The sequence below is a fragment of the Hydra viridissima genome, unplaced genomic scaffold (genome assembly GCF_058129835.1).
Source record: "Hydra viridissima isolate aposymbiotic clone 2 unplaced genomic scaffold, HvirCarnegie_v1 scaffold_1, whole genome shotgun sequence".
Classification (NCBI taxonomy): domain Eukaryota; kingdom Metazoa; phylum Cnidaria; class Hydrozoa; order Anthoathecata; family Hydridae; genus Hydra; species Hydra viridissima.
Window position 1 is genome coordinate 8,202,879 of NW_028324300.1, and position 14,568 is coordinate 8,217,446.

General features: G+C 28.5%; 2 protein-coding genes and 1 long non-coding RNA gene across 7 annotated transcripts; 1 reads left to right on the top strand and 2 right to left on the bottom strand.

Annotated features, from left to right (window-relative positions):
• Positions 1-4,416: 4,416 nt before the first annotated feature.
• On the bottom strand, positions 4,417-7,432 carry LOC145188019 (opsin-3-like). Of its 3 annotated transcripts, none has more exons than XM_090076889.1 (2): positions 7,275-7,432; positions 4,417-5,426 (listed from the first exon to the last, which is right to left on the bottom strand). In XM_090076889.1, exons 1-2 carry the CDS (start codon positions 7,360-7,362, stop codon positions 4,471-4,473), a joined length of 1,044 nt encoding a protein of 347 aa, XP_089933015.1. In that variant the 5' UTR covers positions 7,363-7,432; the 3' UTR covers positions 4,417-4,470. The 3 variants fall into 3 exon arrangements, with proteins under 3 accessions (XP_089933015.1, XP_089933017.1, XP_089933016.1); XM_090076891.1 differs by lacking the exon at positions 7,275-7,432 and adding an exon at positions 5,766-5,886; XM_090076890.1 differs by lacking the exon at positions 7,275-7,432 and adding an exon at positions 5,625-5,758.
• Positions 6,735-7,835, top strand: LOC149893199 (uncharacterized). The gene is made up of 3 exons (XR_016449328.1): positions 6,735-6,829; positions 7,371-7,476; positions 7,744-7,835. It is a non-coding gene; the product is annotated as an uncharacterized LOC149893199 (long non-coding RNA).
• Positions 7,836-11,766: 3,931 nt separating this feature from the next.
• LOC145187810 (opsin-3-like) lies at positions 11,767-14,564 on the bottom strand. 3 transcript variants are annotated; one of them, XM_090077013.1, is made up of 2 exons: positions 14,061-14,560; positions 11,767-12,778 (listed from the first exon to the last, which is right to left on the bottom strand). In XM_090077013.1, the coding sequence occupies exon 2, from the start codon at positions 12,775-12,777 to the stop codon at positions 11,983-11,985; it is 795 nt and encodes a 264-aa protein (XP_089933139.1). In that variant the 5' UTR covers position 12,778; positions 14,061-14,560; the 3' UTR covers positions 11,767-11,982. The 3 variants fall into 3 exon arrangements, 2 of the variants coding, with proteins under 2 accessions (XP_089933139.1, XP_089933138.1); XM_090077012.1 differs by having other exon boundaries at positions 11,767-12,972; XR_016449396.1 differs by lacking the exon at positions 11,767-12,778 and adding an exon at positions 13,735-13,841 and having other exon boundaries at positions 14,061-14,564.
• Positions 14,565-14,568: the final 4 nt, after the last annotated feature.

The window sequence follows — 14,568 nt, forward strand, 5'->3', positions numbered from 1 at the left end:
TTATTATTATTATTATTATTATTATTATTATTATTATTATTATTATTATTATTATTATTATTATTATTATTATTATTATCATTATTATTATTATTATTATTATTATTATTATTATCATTATTATTATTATTATTATTATTATTATTATTATTATTATTATTATTATTATTATTATTATTATTATTATTATTATTATTATTATTATTATTATCATTATTATTATTATTATTATTATTATTATTATTATTATTATTATTATTATTATTATTATTATTATTATTACTATTATTATTATTATTATTATTATTATTATTATTATTATTATTATTATTATTATTATTATTATTATTATTATTACTATTATTATTATTATTATTATTATTATTATTATTATTATTATTATTATTATTATTATTATTATTATTATTATCATTATTATTATTATTATTATTATTATTATTATTATTATTATTATTATTATTATTATTATTATTATTATTATTATTATTATTATTATTATTATTATTATTATTATTATTATTATTATTATTATTATTATTATTATTACTATTATTATTATTATTATTATTATTATTATTATTATTATTATTATTATTATTATTATTATTATTATTATTATTATTATTATCATTATTATTATTATTATTATTATTATTATTATTATTATTATTATTATTATTATTATTATTATTATTATTATTATTATTATTATTATTATTATTATTATTATTATTATTATTATTATTATTATTATTATTATTATTTTTATTATTATTATTATTTTTATTATTACTATATGCTGCTGTTAAATTTTGGTATACAAATTTCAAGAAAATACTTACTAAACAAAATCTGAAAGTGTGGCAGTGCTCGAAATTTAATTTTGCTTCGTTGGCCAGTCAAGTTACACTGTCGCGCTAGCTTTGGTGTCATTAAATAGGTCATGTTTCGCTTGATAAATTGTGTCAAGCTACCTCCACCATTAATGACAAGAACTAGAAAAGACATTGTTACCTTCAAGTTCTACAATCGAACCAAGAATTGGCCAGAGAGAAATGTTTGAGATATTAAATAAAGGAATGCCATCAATATTTATGTGAATTGTAAGCTGTGTAATATCAGATGAAATTGATGATTTATTTAGAAGCAAAGAATACCAGTTTTTTAATCCTACATAAAAACACCAGCTACAGAAGCAGTAAAAACGTTTCGATTAGTTCTAAGAAGTGTTCTAGCGTCTTTAGGCAAATCCAAATTTGAGCAAGTTATTTATAGTACTATGTGATATGTTAAATGCAATCGCCGATTGCTTTAATTCATCTGATACACTTTCATACATTTTTGTTATGCAGTTGTTGCCATCAATATCATCACTGTGTAAATCATCATCCAAACAAGCTTTCCATTCGATGTTATCACCAGATTCTTCTAAACAAAAGATTGAGTTAGTAAAAGGTAAATTTAGATTGTTACCAGCATCCAACCTGCATGAATTTTCGGGAATTTTAGGAGAAGACTCGGATAACAAAGTATTGTTGACAAGTGGACATGATTGATAACTACTTTCAGAACTAAAAGAGTTAAATACTAAAATGTTATTCAGCGACTCGGATTCATTGCATGATAATTCTTTTACAATTCTTGCTATTTCAGCAGCAATTTTTCAACGTTTTGTTCTGTCAGAACTCATAGTAAGGTTACTTATATTTCAGCAGCAATTTTTCAACGTTTTGTTCTGTCAGAACTCATAGTAAGGTTACTTATATCTTCCTAATTTTACAAAATGTTTTTCTGTTACTTAACAAATTGATTAATTAATAAACAATAAATAGATAATAATATGATAGCAAATAATATAAAAAAAAGTATATGTGTAATAAAATCTTATTAGGTTATAAATATTCCCCAATTACCAAAATAATTTTATTCGAAATTAAATGAAGATAGATTTTATAAATTATCTGCGGTAAAAATTATTAACTAGCTATCTGTTGCTTTCTCGCAGCGAACACAACGTTTCAACTCTAGATTTTCTCTTCTAATAAAAATCTCCCCTCCACAAAAAATTATCCTTCAATTTATACTTTACAAATCAACTCAAAAATGTCCAAAAAAATACCACTCAAACTTTGTTATTAGATTTTAAGAAAACTGCGCAATGTCCACTCTTTGTAATTGCTTCCGCGCGTTGTATAATTACAGTATCTCATTCAGAAAACTCAAAACCAGTGTTTTCAACTTAATGTTTCAATCAATTTGCAAAAATCAATATAGAATAATCTATAAATAGTTATTGCAAACATAACCAAAGCATTATAATGAAACTACAATGCCTAAAATATTGTTAGTAAAAAAGTTATCATCAAAAAGATTTTACTATAATCAAACAGCAAAAAAAATTGTTCTTATCCGACAATCGTAATTCAAAAACGGATAAGAGCAATTTTTGATACAACAAATTTCGATAGGTGTCGTTGGCTCCTGGGAAAACCGTATGGTTCCCGTCTGACTCCCGGTGCCATAAACCAGATGATAACCATACCAGATCCCCGGTTCAATACCGTACTGGACCCGTCTGTATAGGCTAGCTGAGTCGTGGTCTGCCTTGGCCATGTTATCTAGCATGATAATTGGTCTCTACAAACCTTTGTAGAACCCTACCGACTGTTGAATGAGACACTCCAAATCTTCTAATAAGTTCGCGATTTGTTAATCCTTCATCGGACAAAGTGACAAATGCAACACATTCATCACGACTTAAATTTCGTCTAGAATGCTGCATTGCGAACAGATGTGTTGCTCAAATGATAGTTATCTTTTCTACTGTTAAAACAATTTAAAACCAATACATACTTTTCTTTTAGAAGTGAGATTTAGTTACAGCAAAACATGCTACTAGCTGCTGTAATTTCGAAACTAAATAAACGGAAATAAAACCTATAAAAGGCGTGATAATTAAACATTAATTGATAAAACAGGGAAATACATTATATTTTTCTAAATAAGTCGGAATTAAAAAGTGGTGCAGTAATTTTGCGGTTAAGTGTGAGTGTATGTATGTGTATATATATATATATATATATATATATATATATATATATATATATATATATATATATATATATATATATATATATATATATATATATATATATATATATATGTATATATATATATATATATATATATTAGCAAAGTGCAATAATTTTTTTTTGGAAGTGTATCTGATCGATCTAAGGCTTTTTAGACAGATACAACTAAATTTCAATTTTTTGGCTCACATAGACAAATATATGTAAAGCGTACATTTGAAGAGTACATGACATCAATCTTTATTGCTCCAACAGTAAAACGCGATGTTGGCTCAGTTATGATCTGGGGATGTGTCTCATCAAGTGAGACCTTACAAGAATCCATGGCATATTGAAGAAGGAGGTTTACAGAGGTATTCTAAAAAATAACGCAAATCCATCAGCGCTACGTTTAATTTGGATAGTTTAAGTTGTTCTGCAACAGATTAATCACTCAAAATAAACTGCAAAAGAATGTAGAGAATATATAAATAAAGAAAAAAAGTAACGACTTGCTACAAGTAATGATGTCGCAGCCTATTGGGGCCTATTGAATTGCTATGGAAAGAATTATAAGCCGCAATATCCGAAATAATTGCTCAACATCAAAAAATAATATTTGGACCTTCTACAAGATGCCATTAAGAATCTAACAACAATTGTACAAGAAAAATGAGTGAATCAAGAATGCCAAAATTGTATGAGGCAGCTATTGGTAGAAAAAGGGAGGTTTTTTTGAATGTGTAAATGGTCTAAATGTGCTTAATTTGATGTTTATCTTTCAATTTGTTCTAGCATAAAGGATTCATTAAGTTCTAACGTAATGGATTCAATACTGTTGTTTTAAATTCAATATAAATTTATTAATCTCTGTAGGAAACGAGGCTGTCAATGTTAAAATAATTAAAGAGCTTGTTTAAAGGTTATGAAATTCTTAGAAAACTTTCTAAAAGATGAAAACTTTCTGATGATTTTAGTAAAAAGATAGTAAACTTTCTGATAATAAAAAATTAGAAAAAAGATAATAAAATTACAAATAAACTTCTCCAAACGATACTATATTTACTAAAGATTTTTAAAGCAAATGTTAGAAGTAAAAACTTTTAGTCAAAGCGAATAAAGTTTATAGCTTGGTTGACATTTCAAAATTCTTTTCTAAATATATTTATCATTAAGAATCCAAAGATCATCAAAAGATGATGAGATCATCAAAAAGTGTTGAGATTAAAAAAATGTTGACACATTTTTTTTTTTATTTGTTTAGAATTCTCATAATAATATTTTGTAGAGGGGAAGGTTTAAAAGCACCAAAAACTACAAAAACTACAAGGCATATACTTGGCTTGTATAGTATGACTTGAATTACAATAGTAACCATTCATACAACAAGAACAACTTTGCTACTCATTTGAGATGAAGATTTAGTAAAATACTTCAATATAGTAATATTTATGAAGTGTTTTCTGAAAGACTTATTAATAAAACAGTTGGCTACAACGTTAGCAATAGCAGACATTTTTATGAACATGGCTGACACCGTTATTAAAATTTTTGGTGGAAGAACTTTACACAAAGCTAGTAGACCGGTCACTGCATATGGTGTCAATATTACAAAAAACATCACCGCAGAGATAAGAACTGTCTTTAAGTATTCTTTCTCTAAACAATCCATAGAAATGCTATGAGTGTGTTGCCTAAACTCTCGTTTTTGTCTTAAAGTCACTGCTTTTGTGCTGGTAACCATTGCAACTAATATTATTGCTCCAGGTATTACATAGCAGAATATAAGAACTGATTTAATAAATGATAGAGAATCTGATCTTGAAAGTCTCCATTCCAATGAACAACGCTTTTCGTCAAGGTCTACATCATAATTCGACCAGCCTATCAACGGGAAAGATGCCCAAACAAAACCATAGAGGTAGCATAGAGATAACGATACAACTCTGCACCAGATTTTTTTGCAGTTTGTATAATAGAAAATTGGATATTTCATCGCAATTGCTCTGATCACTGCTAACCCTGTTATATGCGCTATATTACTTACCACAAAGCCAAAAACCACAAAGCCACTCGCAATACAAACTGTTGTTTTCCCTAAAAAGTTCTTGTGAAACACCATGACTATTTGAGGAATGAACCCAAGTAAGGCTTCCAGCAAGTTTCCCACAGACATGCTGAAGATAAATAAGTGCGTTATTCGCTTTGTTTTCACTTTGAGAGCAATAATGTAGCATGCAATTGTGTTTAGTAAAATCGATAAAACAAGTATTGTAGAAAAAAATACAGTGGCTACGATCATGTACGTTAAAACCATCATCAAATCAATGTGTCCTAAAAAAAAAGAAACAAATGTAACAAATGTAACAAATCGTAAAAACAAAATGTAACAAATCGTAAAAACACAGGTAAAATGATGACATGATGTATTTCTCTTTAAAAGCTTTTATTTCTGTTGTAAGATTTATAACAATCATGTTAGTGCTTGCGTTTAGGGTTTAAAAAAGCCATTGTTACTGTAAAATATCTGACCTTCCTGCAGAGTTGTAAAATAATTGTTCACAATGTTTTGGCAAATTAAAAAACAATCTCTCGTTTAAAAATCTTCATATTAGTTTTGAAGAATTTTTAGTCGGATCTTCAGAAAATTTTAAAATTGGAGATGGATTTTACTTGCAGTGAGTATCTGTAGTAGTTGTAGTACAATCCAGTACAATTCAGTGAGCTCTCTCTCCTGTTTAAAAACTTTTAAAACTCGTATTTTTAATTTTGTACATCAAACGCTAAATCTCATTCACTTTTTTTGCATTTACCTTTGATTTTAGTTCATTTTGATAAAATTAATTTTATAACTTAATTGACAATTGTAGATAACAAGCAAAAGTCAAATGTACAGCTGTATTTTTTAGACCATCCTTCCGATAAAAAAAAATCTGAAAGCGTTATCAACTAAAAAGAAAGTTGTCTGAAAACGCCTTTGAAAAGATTTCGTAGCGACATTTGAAAGATAATACTAAAAGTGACTTTTTTGCAGTTAGTAAGTAAAAAAAGATGTGTTACAAAGCATTTTGTGTTGTAAATTTGTGATTTTTTAAGAATCAAGTCTCAGAGTTGACTTTTATTACAGGCTGGTTTTTCGTTAGTTTGTTAATTTTCATTTTATACTTTTTTAGTTTAATGTTAGCTCTACTGTTTTTTTTGTTTGTTTTTTTTGGAAACATAAAAAAGCTACTTTATATCAGCATCTGAAATTGTAATTGATGGCAATTAATTTTTTAAGAAACTTGCAGATATTTTTCTATTTTTGTTTATTTTTTATTACATTGCCATTATTATGAGTTTTGAAAAATATTACGTCAGAAACATTTTTTAATATTTTTCTTTAATACACCAGGTTAGTCTCGCACAAAAAAAACATCAATTTTGATGCACCAAAGTGATAAAATTTGGTATTTAGTTATCTTATAATTTACGATTCAGGTTATCAGTACTGAAAAACTCTCGATGGATTTAAGGCGGACTCTAAGATTACGTTAAAGTTTGAATGAAATTAAATTAAATTTTTAATAGATTTCATTTGTAAATCATAAAAACAAAGTTCAGAAAGATTACATTATTAAACTTTAAAAATTTCGTTCGTTTAGTAAACTGCGTACGGAAAACCAATCAGTTAAAGAATAACTTTTGTGACTTAGATAAAGAAAATCTACCTGCTTTTTGCTCATGAAAACTGGCAGGTATGTTGTGGATGTTAATAAAAATCATTTCAGAAAAATATTAGTAAAAGATTAACATATATATATATATATATATATATATATATATATATATATATATATATATATATATATATATATATATATATATATATATATATATATATATATATATATATATATATATATTTGTAAATAAAAATCTATTCAGAAAAAACACGAGTGAGCGTACGAATAATGTAACAATAACGAACAGCAGAAAAGGTGAGGCAGGCTTAGTGAGAAGGACATGTTGAAATCTAAAAAATTACATTTGCCTTTCGCAATATTCATTTCTTAAATAAATGATGCTGTTTTAAGGAAAATAATTATGAAAACGTCACCTCAAGAGCAAGTTTGAAAATGCAAAAAAAAAAAGATAAATTTCGAAAAAATCACAAAATCTAAAATACAAGAAAAACTGCACTTTTAGTATATAGTTTAAAAACTTGAAAATAAATATCTCTTTTGCTTCTTTTTTTAAACCAGAGCTTTTTTTGTTGCATTTTCTTCATCTTTGCAGCTTTTCTGTTGCGATTTTCTGTTGCCAAGAAAAACAACGTTTACGTCATACGGTATACTAGCTATATAAAAATTCCAGTCAATGAGTAAAAATTATTTGTTTAAAAGTAAGTCCCTTAAAATAATTTCTTTGAATTGAAAGTTTTATTAATCTATTTTTAGCTGTAATTCAAAACTTGTATTTTTCACATTTTTTTAGGGATTTTTATGTGAAATATGGAGTGTATCTCTAAGAAAAGAAGATATAAACTTCTACTAATTTTATTTATAGCTTATACATTAACACTGTAGGTGTACTTTATCAGGAGATATTTAAATGTGTAGGTAGATATATAAAACATCATAAATGCAAATGTTTTAATTTTTTTTTAAAGCAGACCAAACCCTTTTGCTCGGAACACAAAGACGTTTTTTGTAAGAGAAGAAAACGCGAACAAAGAGTAAAGAAATGAAGATGATAATAGAAAAGTTTTTGAAATTGATAAAATAATAAATGTTTAGAAATGAAAGAATGAAAATTGGAATTTCCACCCACAAGTATCAAATTTCCAAGAGAAACTTATTTATGGGAATGAGATCGCTTAAATGTAGAAACTGCTTGATCTCAATCAAACATCAAGTTTTTTATCGCTTCTCGGCCTAATGGCTAAGATCAAGTGTAGTCACTTGGATTGATTGCGAGCTGGCTAGGCCGGTGTACTTGTATTAAACTGATACTTTTCTTTTTTTTTCCGCCCGTTCCTCAAAGGGGAGGCAAACTCAGGGTCGACGTGCTTCTGGGTCTTCCCTGGAGAGGTTCGGGCAAGTCTGCAAGGCATCGGCCGGAGGACTATAAACACTCAATACCTCAAGTTTTTTAGAGTTTTTGAGTTAAAATTAGTAGTAGGCGATATGAAGGGAAGTGTTTGAGTTTCAGATCTTAACAATACTGGGCAGATACCACCTTAATATGGAAGAGGGATGTGTTTTAAATGATTATTTGGGTTGTTGAAACAATTTATAAAAATAATTTTGATTGCAAAAGTAATGATAAGATATTACGGCATAGATTATACATTTAAAAAAAAAAAAAAAATTATCAGTTATATTTGCGTTTTTTATCGAAATTTATTTTTTAAACCAAATAGATACTGTATAAATTAGATATGTGTATGTTTTGAAATATTTTATAGAGGTTTATACAAACTTGTAACTAAATTTTCATTAAAATTTACAAAATTTTTTGAACGGTTATTTGATTCTACCAAAAGTTTTGCAGAAGTTAGAGGAATTCTGGGGCGATAATCCCCCCACTCCGTTTAAAAGCTGTGTCCCTCGTCCTCCAATTTCATGATAATTTTACTTTAAAAAAGTAATATGTATAAAAATTGTAAAAACACCTCTTTAAAAATGTCATGTTTACTGTTACTAGCTTTAGCTTAAGCTAGTATCTATCCTCGTAAATTAGGCCAATAGGTCCTTATTTTTATGTTACTTGACCGTAATTTTATTAACGGAAGGCTTGGGGCTCTATTCAAAGATTAGTTGAAACCTTCCAGCAGATTAACATTAATCTGATCAGCAAATCAAAGTTACCCTTGCCAATTAACGCGCCCTCCCCCCCCCCCCCCCCCCTTATTTTGTAACAATATTGTTAGAAGCGAACAATTTTATGTAGTCAAAAGAAAATTTTTAAAAGATGTGTTTGGATGTTGAAGTTGCAAATAGGGAGCAAAAATCCGACCCGAAAACCCGCGGGTACCCGTACACGGGTAATTTTAATAACTTTAGTTACTCGATATCCAAGCCTTCGGGTCGGGTATTACCCGATTTAAGCTACCCGAATATTACCCGTAGAAGTACCCGATTATCGGGTAATTTAATTATCCGATTTCTTTACCCGAAAATCGGGTAATAAAATTACCCGTAGAAACACCCGAAAATCGGGTAATAAAATTACCCAATAATCCGGTATATCGGGTAATAAAATTACCCGATAATTCGGGTAATTTAAAAAATTACCCGATCCTCGAACCGAAATTTTCGCGCGATCTAGTATTTTCAATCTTTTTTTTTTTTTTTATTTGTAATTCAATGTAATAAATGAATTGAGTTGAATTGTTTTGGCTATTTTTACTTCTTCGGGTATTTCAACGGGTATTTCTACGGATATTTTTACGGGTATTTCTACGGATATTTCTATGGGTATTCAACGGGTATTTTCCATGGGTATTCTACGGGTATCAAGTATCGGGTATTAAAATAAATCGGGTATTACCCGATTTAAAAAGAAACGGGTATTTTATAACTTTCAGGTAATTACCCGAATATTTAAATGCGGGTAATACCCGAAACAACTACCCGGATCCGAGTTCGGGTCTCGGGTCCCTAGTTGCACACAAGGGAAAAGGAAGGTAGTGGGCATACTTAAGATTATATTCCACTTAAAATAATCATAAGCAATTTTATGCGTTTACAGTTTTTATACACTCAATTTGAGGTTACTAGATATATTTAAAGTTGATTATAACCTCCACGGCTGTTAAGTGCGCTATTTTAGTATATGCATGCGCAATTTATAATGGAAAAAAAGCAATGTTTTCAAATTTGCTGGGAACCTAGCAATTAATATAGTTTTACACTAGCAATTAAATATTTGCATGTGCTATATCATAATAGTATATTTTTGGTTTTTTGGCATAAGAGGATACTTTATAGCCGCTTTTAATGATGGTATAAGAGAAATCTTTTTTGACGAATTTTAACGATGGCATAAGAGAATACATTTTAGTTGCTTTTTTGAGCAAGAGATTGATATGCATACACGCGTTAAATTTTTGAACTCAAGATAAATTCATTTTATAACTGGTTCATAGAATTCTATTATGTGTAGGGGAGACCGAGGCTAATTGGCTAAGTTTTTAAGCTCTGTGTATTTCTGGGTGATATTTTTTTGAAGATATCAAACTGCAATTCAAAAGAATACACTGGATTTAGCAAGCATATTTAACTGTTAAACATTATTAAAAAAAAATTATTGGCGGCCCAAAAAGGGCCTCCAAAAGAATATGTGCCAACTTACTGAACTGGGCCGGGCCCAGGATAAGTTGCCTATACTCTCAGGGTAAGTTGGCACATCATATAAAAAGCGATAAATTTAGCAACGTTAAGCATCTATTTCAAGTGCATCTTGAAATATGTAATCTTGAAACAATGTTTTTTGATCTTATCCTTTATTGCCTTTAATTCGATTGAATAGACTTTCCTTCTATGAAAATAGCATCAAAATCCTTTTTTGTAACATTTTTAAAATTTACAGGTCTGTCTTTTTTTTTTTTGTCAACTTTTCTTTTATGATTTCGCATGTCTGTAGATCTGCAGTGTTATATAACTTTAGTGAATTTAGGGCTAATAAAAAAAGTTGCAAGTTTGCACATGTTACAAACTAGTTACAAAAAGTTACAAGATTAGTAAAAAACACAAAAATCGCTATAACTTCTATGCGCATGCGCTTGTAGCCCTGATACTACACTGAAAAATGAATTAGTTAAATATAAAGGTTCCATGTGAACTATGGAATGTTCTGGTGGAAAATTCCAAAGTTAAGTGCAGTATGTCAACTTACCCCTAAAGCCAATTAGCCCCGATCTCCCCTAACTTTGGTGTCACTAAAGCTTCTGGGTAATTTTTACAACAAAACTGCATCAATTTATCAATATTATGTATCACACATGTCTTATATGTTAAATCATGTTCAAAATTATCATACGAGGTATAGTTGTAGTTTCCGTATAATTAACTACCTTAAAAACTGCAAACGCAAAAAAATCAAAAAATATTTTGAGAAAAATTAAAAGTAGATAGAAAAAGAATAAAATAAGTTGATTTTTCATTTCTTATATTTTGACTGAATATTTTCCACATAGCCAGGATTTTTTTAATGTAAGCTATTGTCTCTCACCAGCAGCTCATCAAATATAAAATTTGCGCTTATATCTGATAATTAAGCCGCGGTATTCTGTTTTTTTTTTAAAAGTAACCTTGGAAAGTAGAAAGCAAGTTCATTAATTATAATTTATGGTTTGAATTTTTTTTTTTTTTATTCAGTTTGCCTCCTAATTTTTATATCTTTTGTTTAACGATATGAAGTGTGGCTTCTTCTGCTCCTAGTAGTCGCCATCTTTAGATTATATATTTTAGAAATAATGATACTTGATGTATATGATGAGAAGGTCGGTAGCGATGATAATAAGAACGATGATCTGCGTTTAAGGGATTTATAACTTTTAATATACTTTACATCTGAATTTTATTGTATTAATGGTTGCTTAAGTGATAAAAAAGAAAGCTCAAATAATGATTTAATTTGTTTTATTTTTTCGCTCCGAGAAGGCTTTTAAGTGCTAAAATTTTGACTACAAACATAAGAAATTTTATTTGCATAATAATAAGGATCTTCTTAAAAGATATAAAACATTGTAGTAAAATTTTGTGCGAACCTTACACAAGATATTACTTTAACTTTAATAATTGTTAGATCTAGTAATCTGCACGAGATTGGCTAACATGTTTAAGTAAAAAAACGTTTCGTTTCTGCTAATTGTTTCTTTGTAAAATCTTATCTCTTTAATGCTTTATCGTGCAGCTATAAGTTCATCAGCTATCTGAGATGATCGACTGAAATACTTAAAAATAGCGATATCCAAAAAATGTTTTCTGAAAGATTTGTTAATAAAACAATTTGCTATTACGTTAGAAACTGAGTTTATTTTTACGAACATGGCTGACACCGTTACCAAAAATGTTGGTGGAGTAACTTTACACAAAGCTAGTATACCAGTAACAGCATAGGGCGTCAATATTATAAAAAACATCGTCGCAGAGACAACAACTGCCTTCAAGTACTCTTTCTCCAAGCTATCCATAGAACTATTTTGATTAGACCGTTTGAGGTCACGTCCCTGACGTAGAGACATTGCTCTTGTGCTGGCGACCATTGCAACTAATATTATTGTTCCAGGTATAACATAACAGAATACTAAAACTGATTTGATAAACGAAAAGGAATCTGATTTAGAAAGTCCCCAATCCAAAGAACAACGCTTACTGTCAAGATCTAAATCATACTTTGACCAACCAAGCAAAGGAAAAGATCCCCAGATAATACCGTAAAGGTAGCAAAGAGACAATGATGCAACTCTGCACCAGATTTTTTTGCAGTTTGTATAATAGAAAATCGGATAATTCATTGCAATTGCTCTAATCACTGCTAACCCTGTTATGTGCGCTATATTACTTACCACAAAGCTAAAAACCACAAAGCCACTCGCAATACAAACTGTTGTTTTCCCTAAAAAGTTCTTGTGAAGCACCATGATCATCTGAGGTATAAAGCCAAATATGGCTTCCAGCAAGTTTCCCACAGACATGCTGAAGATAAATAAGTGCGTTATTCGCTTCGTTTTCACTTTGAGAGCAATAATGTAGCATGCAATTGTGTTTAGAACAATCGATGAAACAAGTATTGTAGAAAAAAATGCAGTGGCTAACACCGTGTATGTTAAAACCATCTTTAGATTGAAGAACAAGATCTTCAGATTGAAGAATAACAAGATTTATTTTAACTAAAAAAATTAATACAAGAAAATAGGAAGAAGATTTAAAATAAAATGAATACCCAAAATTTTCATATTTTTATTAATTTAAACTTAAAAACATCTTAAATATAAAAAGAAAATTAGAAACTATAAAAAGTTTTGGATTTTTATTTATTAATTGACTTGTTTTAAAAATACTGTTGTTTGTTAGACTTAACTAGTGTTTAAAATACTGTTGTTTGTTAGAAGAACTACTTTACAGACTTTTAGTTTATGACAATGAACGCTGAGCTGCAAAACTAAACTAAAAATGCAAGTTTTTATCGTATTGATTTCTGGGTCGTTGACTTTAATCTCTTATGACGTTTTTATAGTTACTTTTATAATGTACAACTTGTAAAATCTGATTTAAAAGTAGTAATATTAATATTCTGATGACCATTCATATTTGTGGGTTTTTTGGATGTGTTTTCTAACTATAAAATCATTACTTGATCACCATCTTTTTTCTGATTTGATGATTTTACTGTAAAGGATCTTAACAAACGTTTAGGTAAAATTAGTCTTATGTTATGCACAATCAGCCTTCAAGCAAAGAGCTAAATCTTTTCTCTGTTATCTAACAGGAAGATGGCAGACGACAACTATTTTATCTATTGTACCCAAACTTATAATTTGTTTTTTTTCTTTTAAAATATTCGTTTTCTTTTGTTAGTCGTTATTTTCTGGAGATTTCATAAGGATTATCTTTTAAAAAAGTTATCAAAGTAACAGATGTTACGTTACCAACTTTGTTTTCAAACGCGGTTGCAAAATATAAAACGCCAACAAAAGAAATGAAAAGTTTGTGCTGGCAGACGTAATTGCTTCCCAAACATTGACGCATCTTTACACATCTGAAAAATATCGTCCTAATATGGCTTTCAGCAAATTTTACACATAAAATATGTAACAGGCCGAAGCTTTTATATTGACAAAGCTAGTTATGAAACAGTATATACGAAATTAAACCAAAAAACAATAAGAAAAACCCTTGAGTTATTTGTTTCACATTAAATATACTTAAATATGAACTATGTGTTGATTTGTGAAAATTGTAGTTTAACGATGCCCACCTGATTTTTGTAATTAATTTCTATGAGCTGTGATCAAATTAGCTAATCTCCTTTAAATACTTGTGATATGGTTGAAACTATAAAAGCGCTTTTAAATACTTGCGACTTGCCTGAAACTATAAATACGCTTTTAAAAAAGAACTAGCCAGATGTATTATTCTTCAACTTCCAATACATCAACAAAAATTAAATCAAAAGTTAATTGTATAGCTAAGAAAAATGAAAAAGATCCAGTGGTTAGCATCTTTTTCCCATTAATCAAAGTACTATAGTTCAAGTATATTGCATATTAAAATGAATCTTTATTATCTATGTTAACACAAGTTTTAAAAATTTAAAGATTCCAGCTATTATCTTTGCATCCAACTTTTATTTACGCATCCAGTTATCGTCTTTGCATGCAGTTTTTGCAACCATTGCATCAACTAAAACGTAGTTTCAATTTCACCACAACAATCTTTTGTGAATTTTTTTCTAAAAAATATTTGCTATATATAATTTCTTGTGT

Bases quoted from the DNA above. Each gene is read 5' to 3' on its own strand.
- LOC145188019 (XM_090076889.1), bottom strand. From the start codon at position 7,362: ATGAAGAAAATGCAACAAAAAAAGCTCTGGTTTAAAAAAAGAAGCAAA. The intron at 5,427-7,274 runs GTGCAGTTTTTC...CTTTTTTTTTAG, and splicing joins TTTTAAACTATATACTAAAA to GACACATTGATTTGATGATG.
- LOC145187810 (XM_090077012.1), bottom strand. From the start codon at position 12,918: ATGGTTTTAACATACACGGTGTTAGCCACTGCATTTTTTTCTACAATA.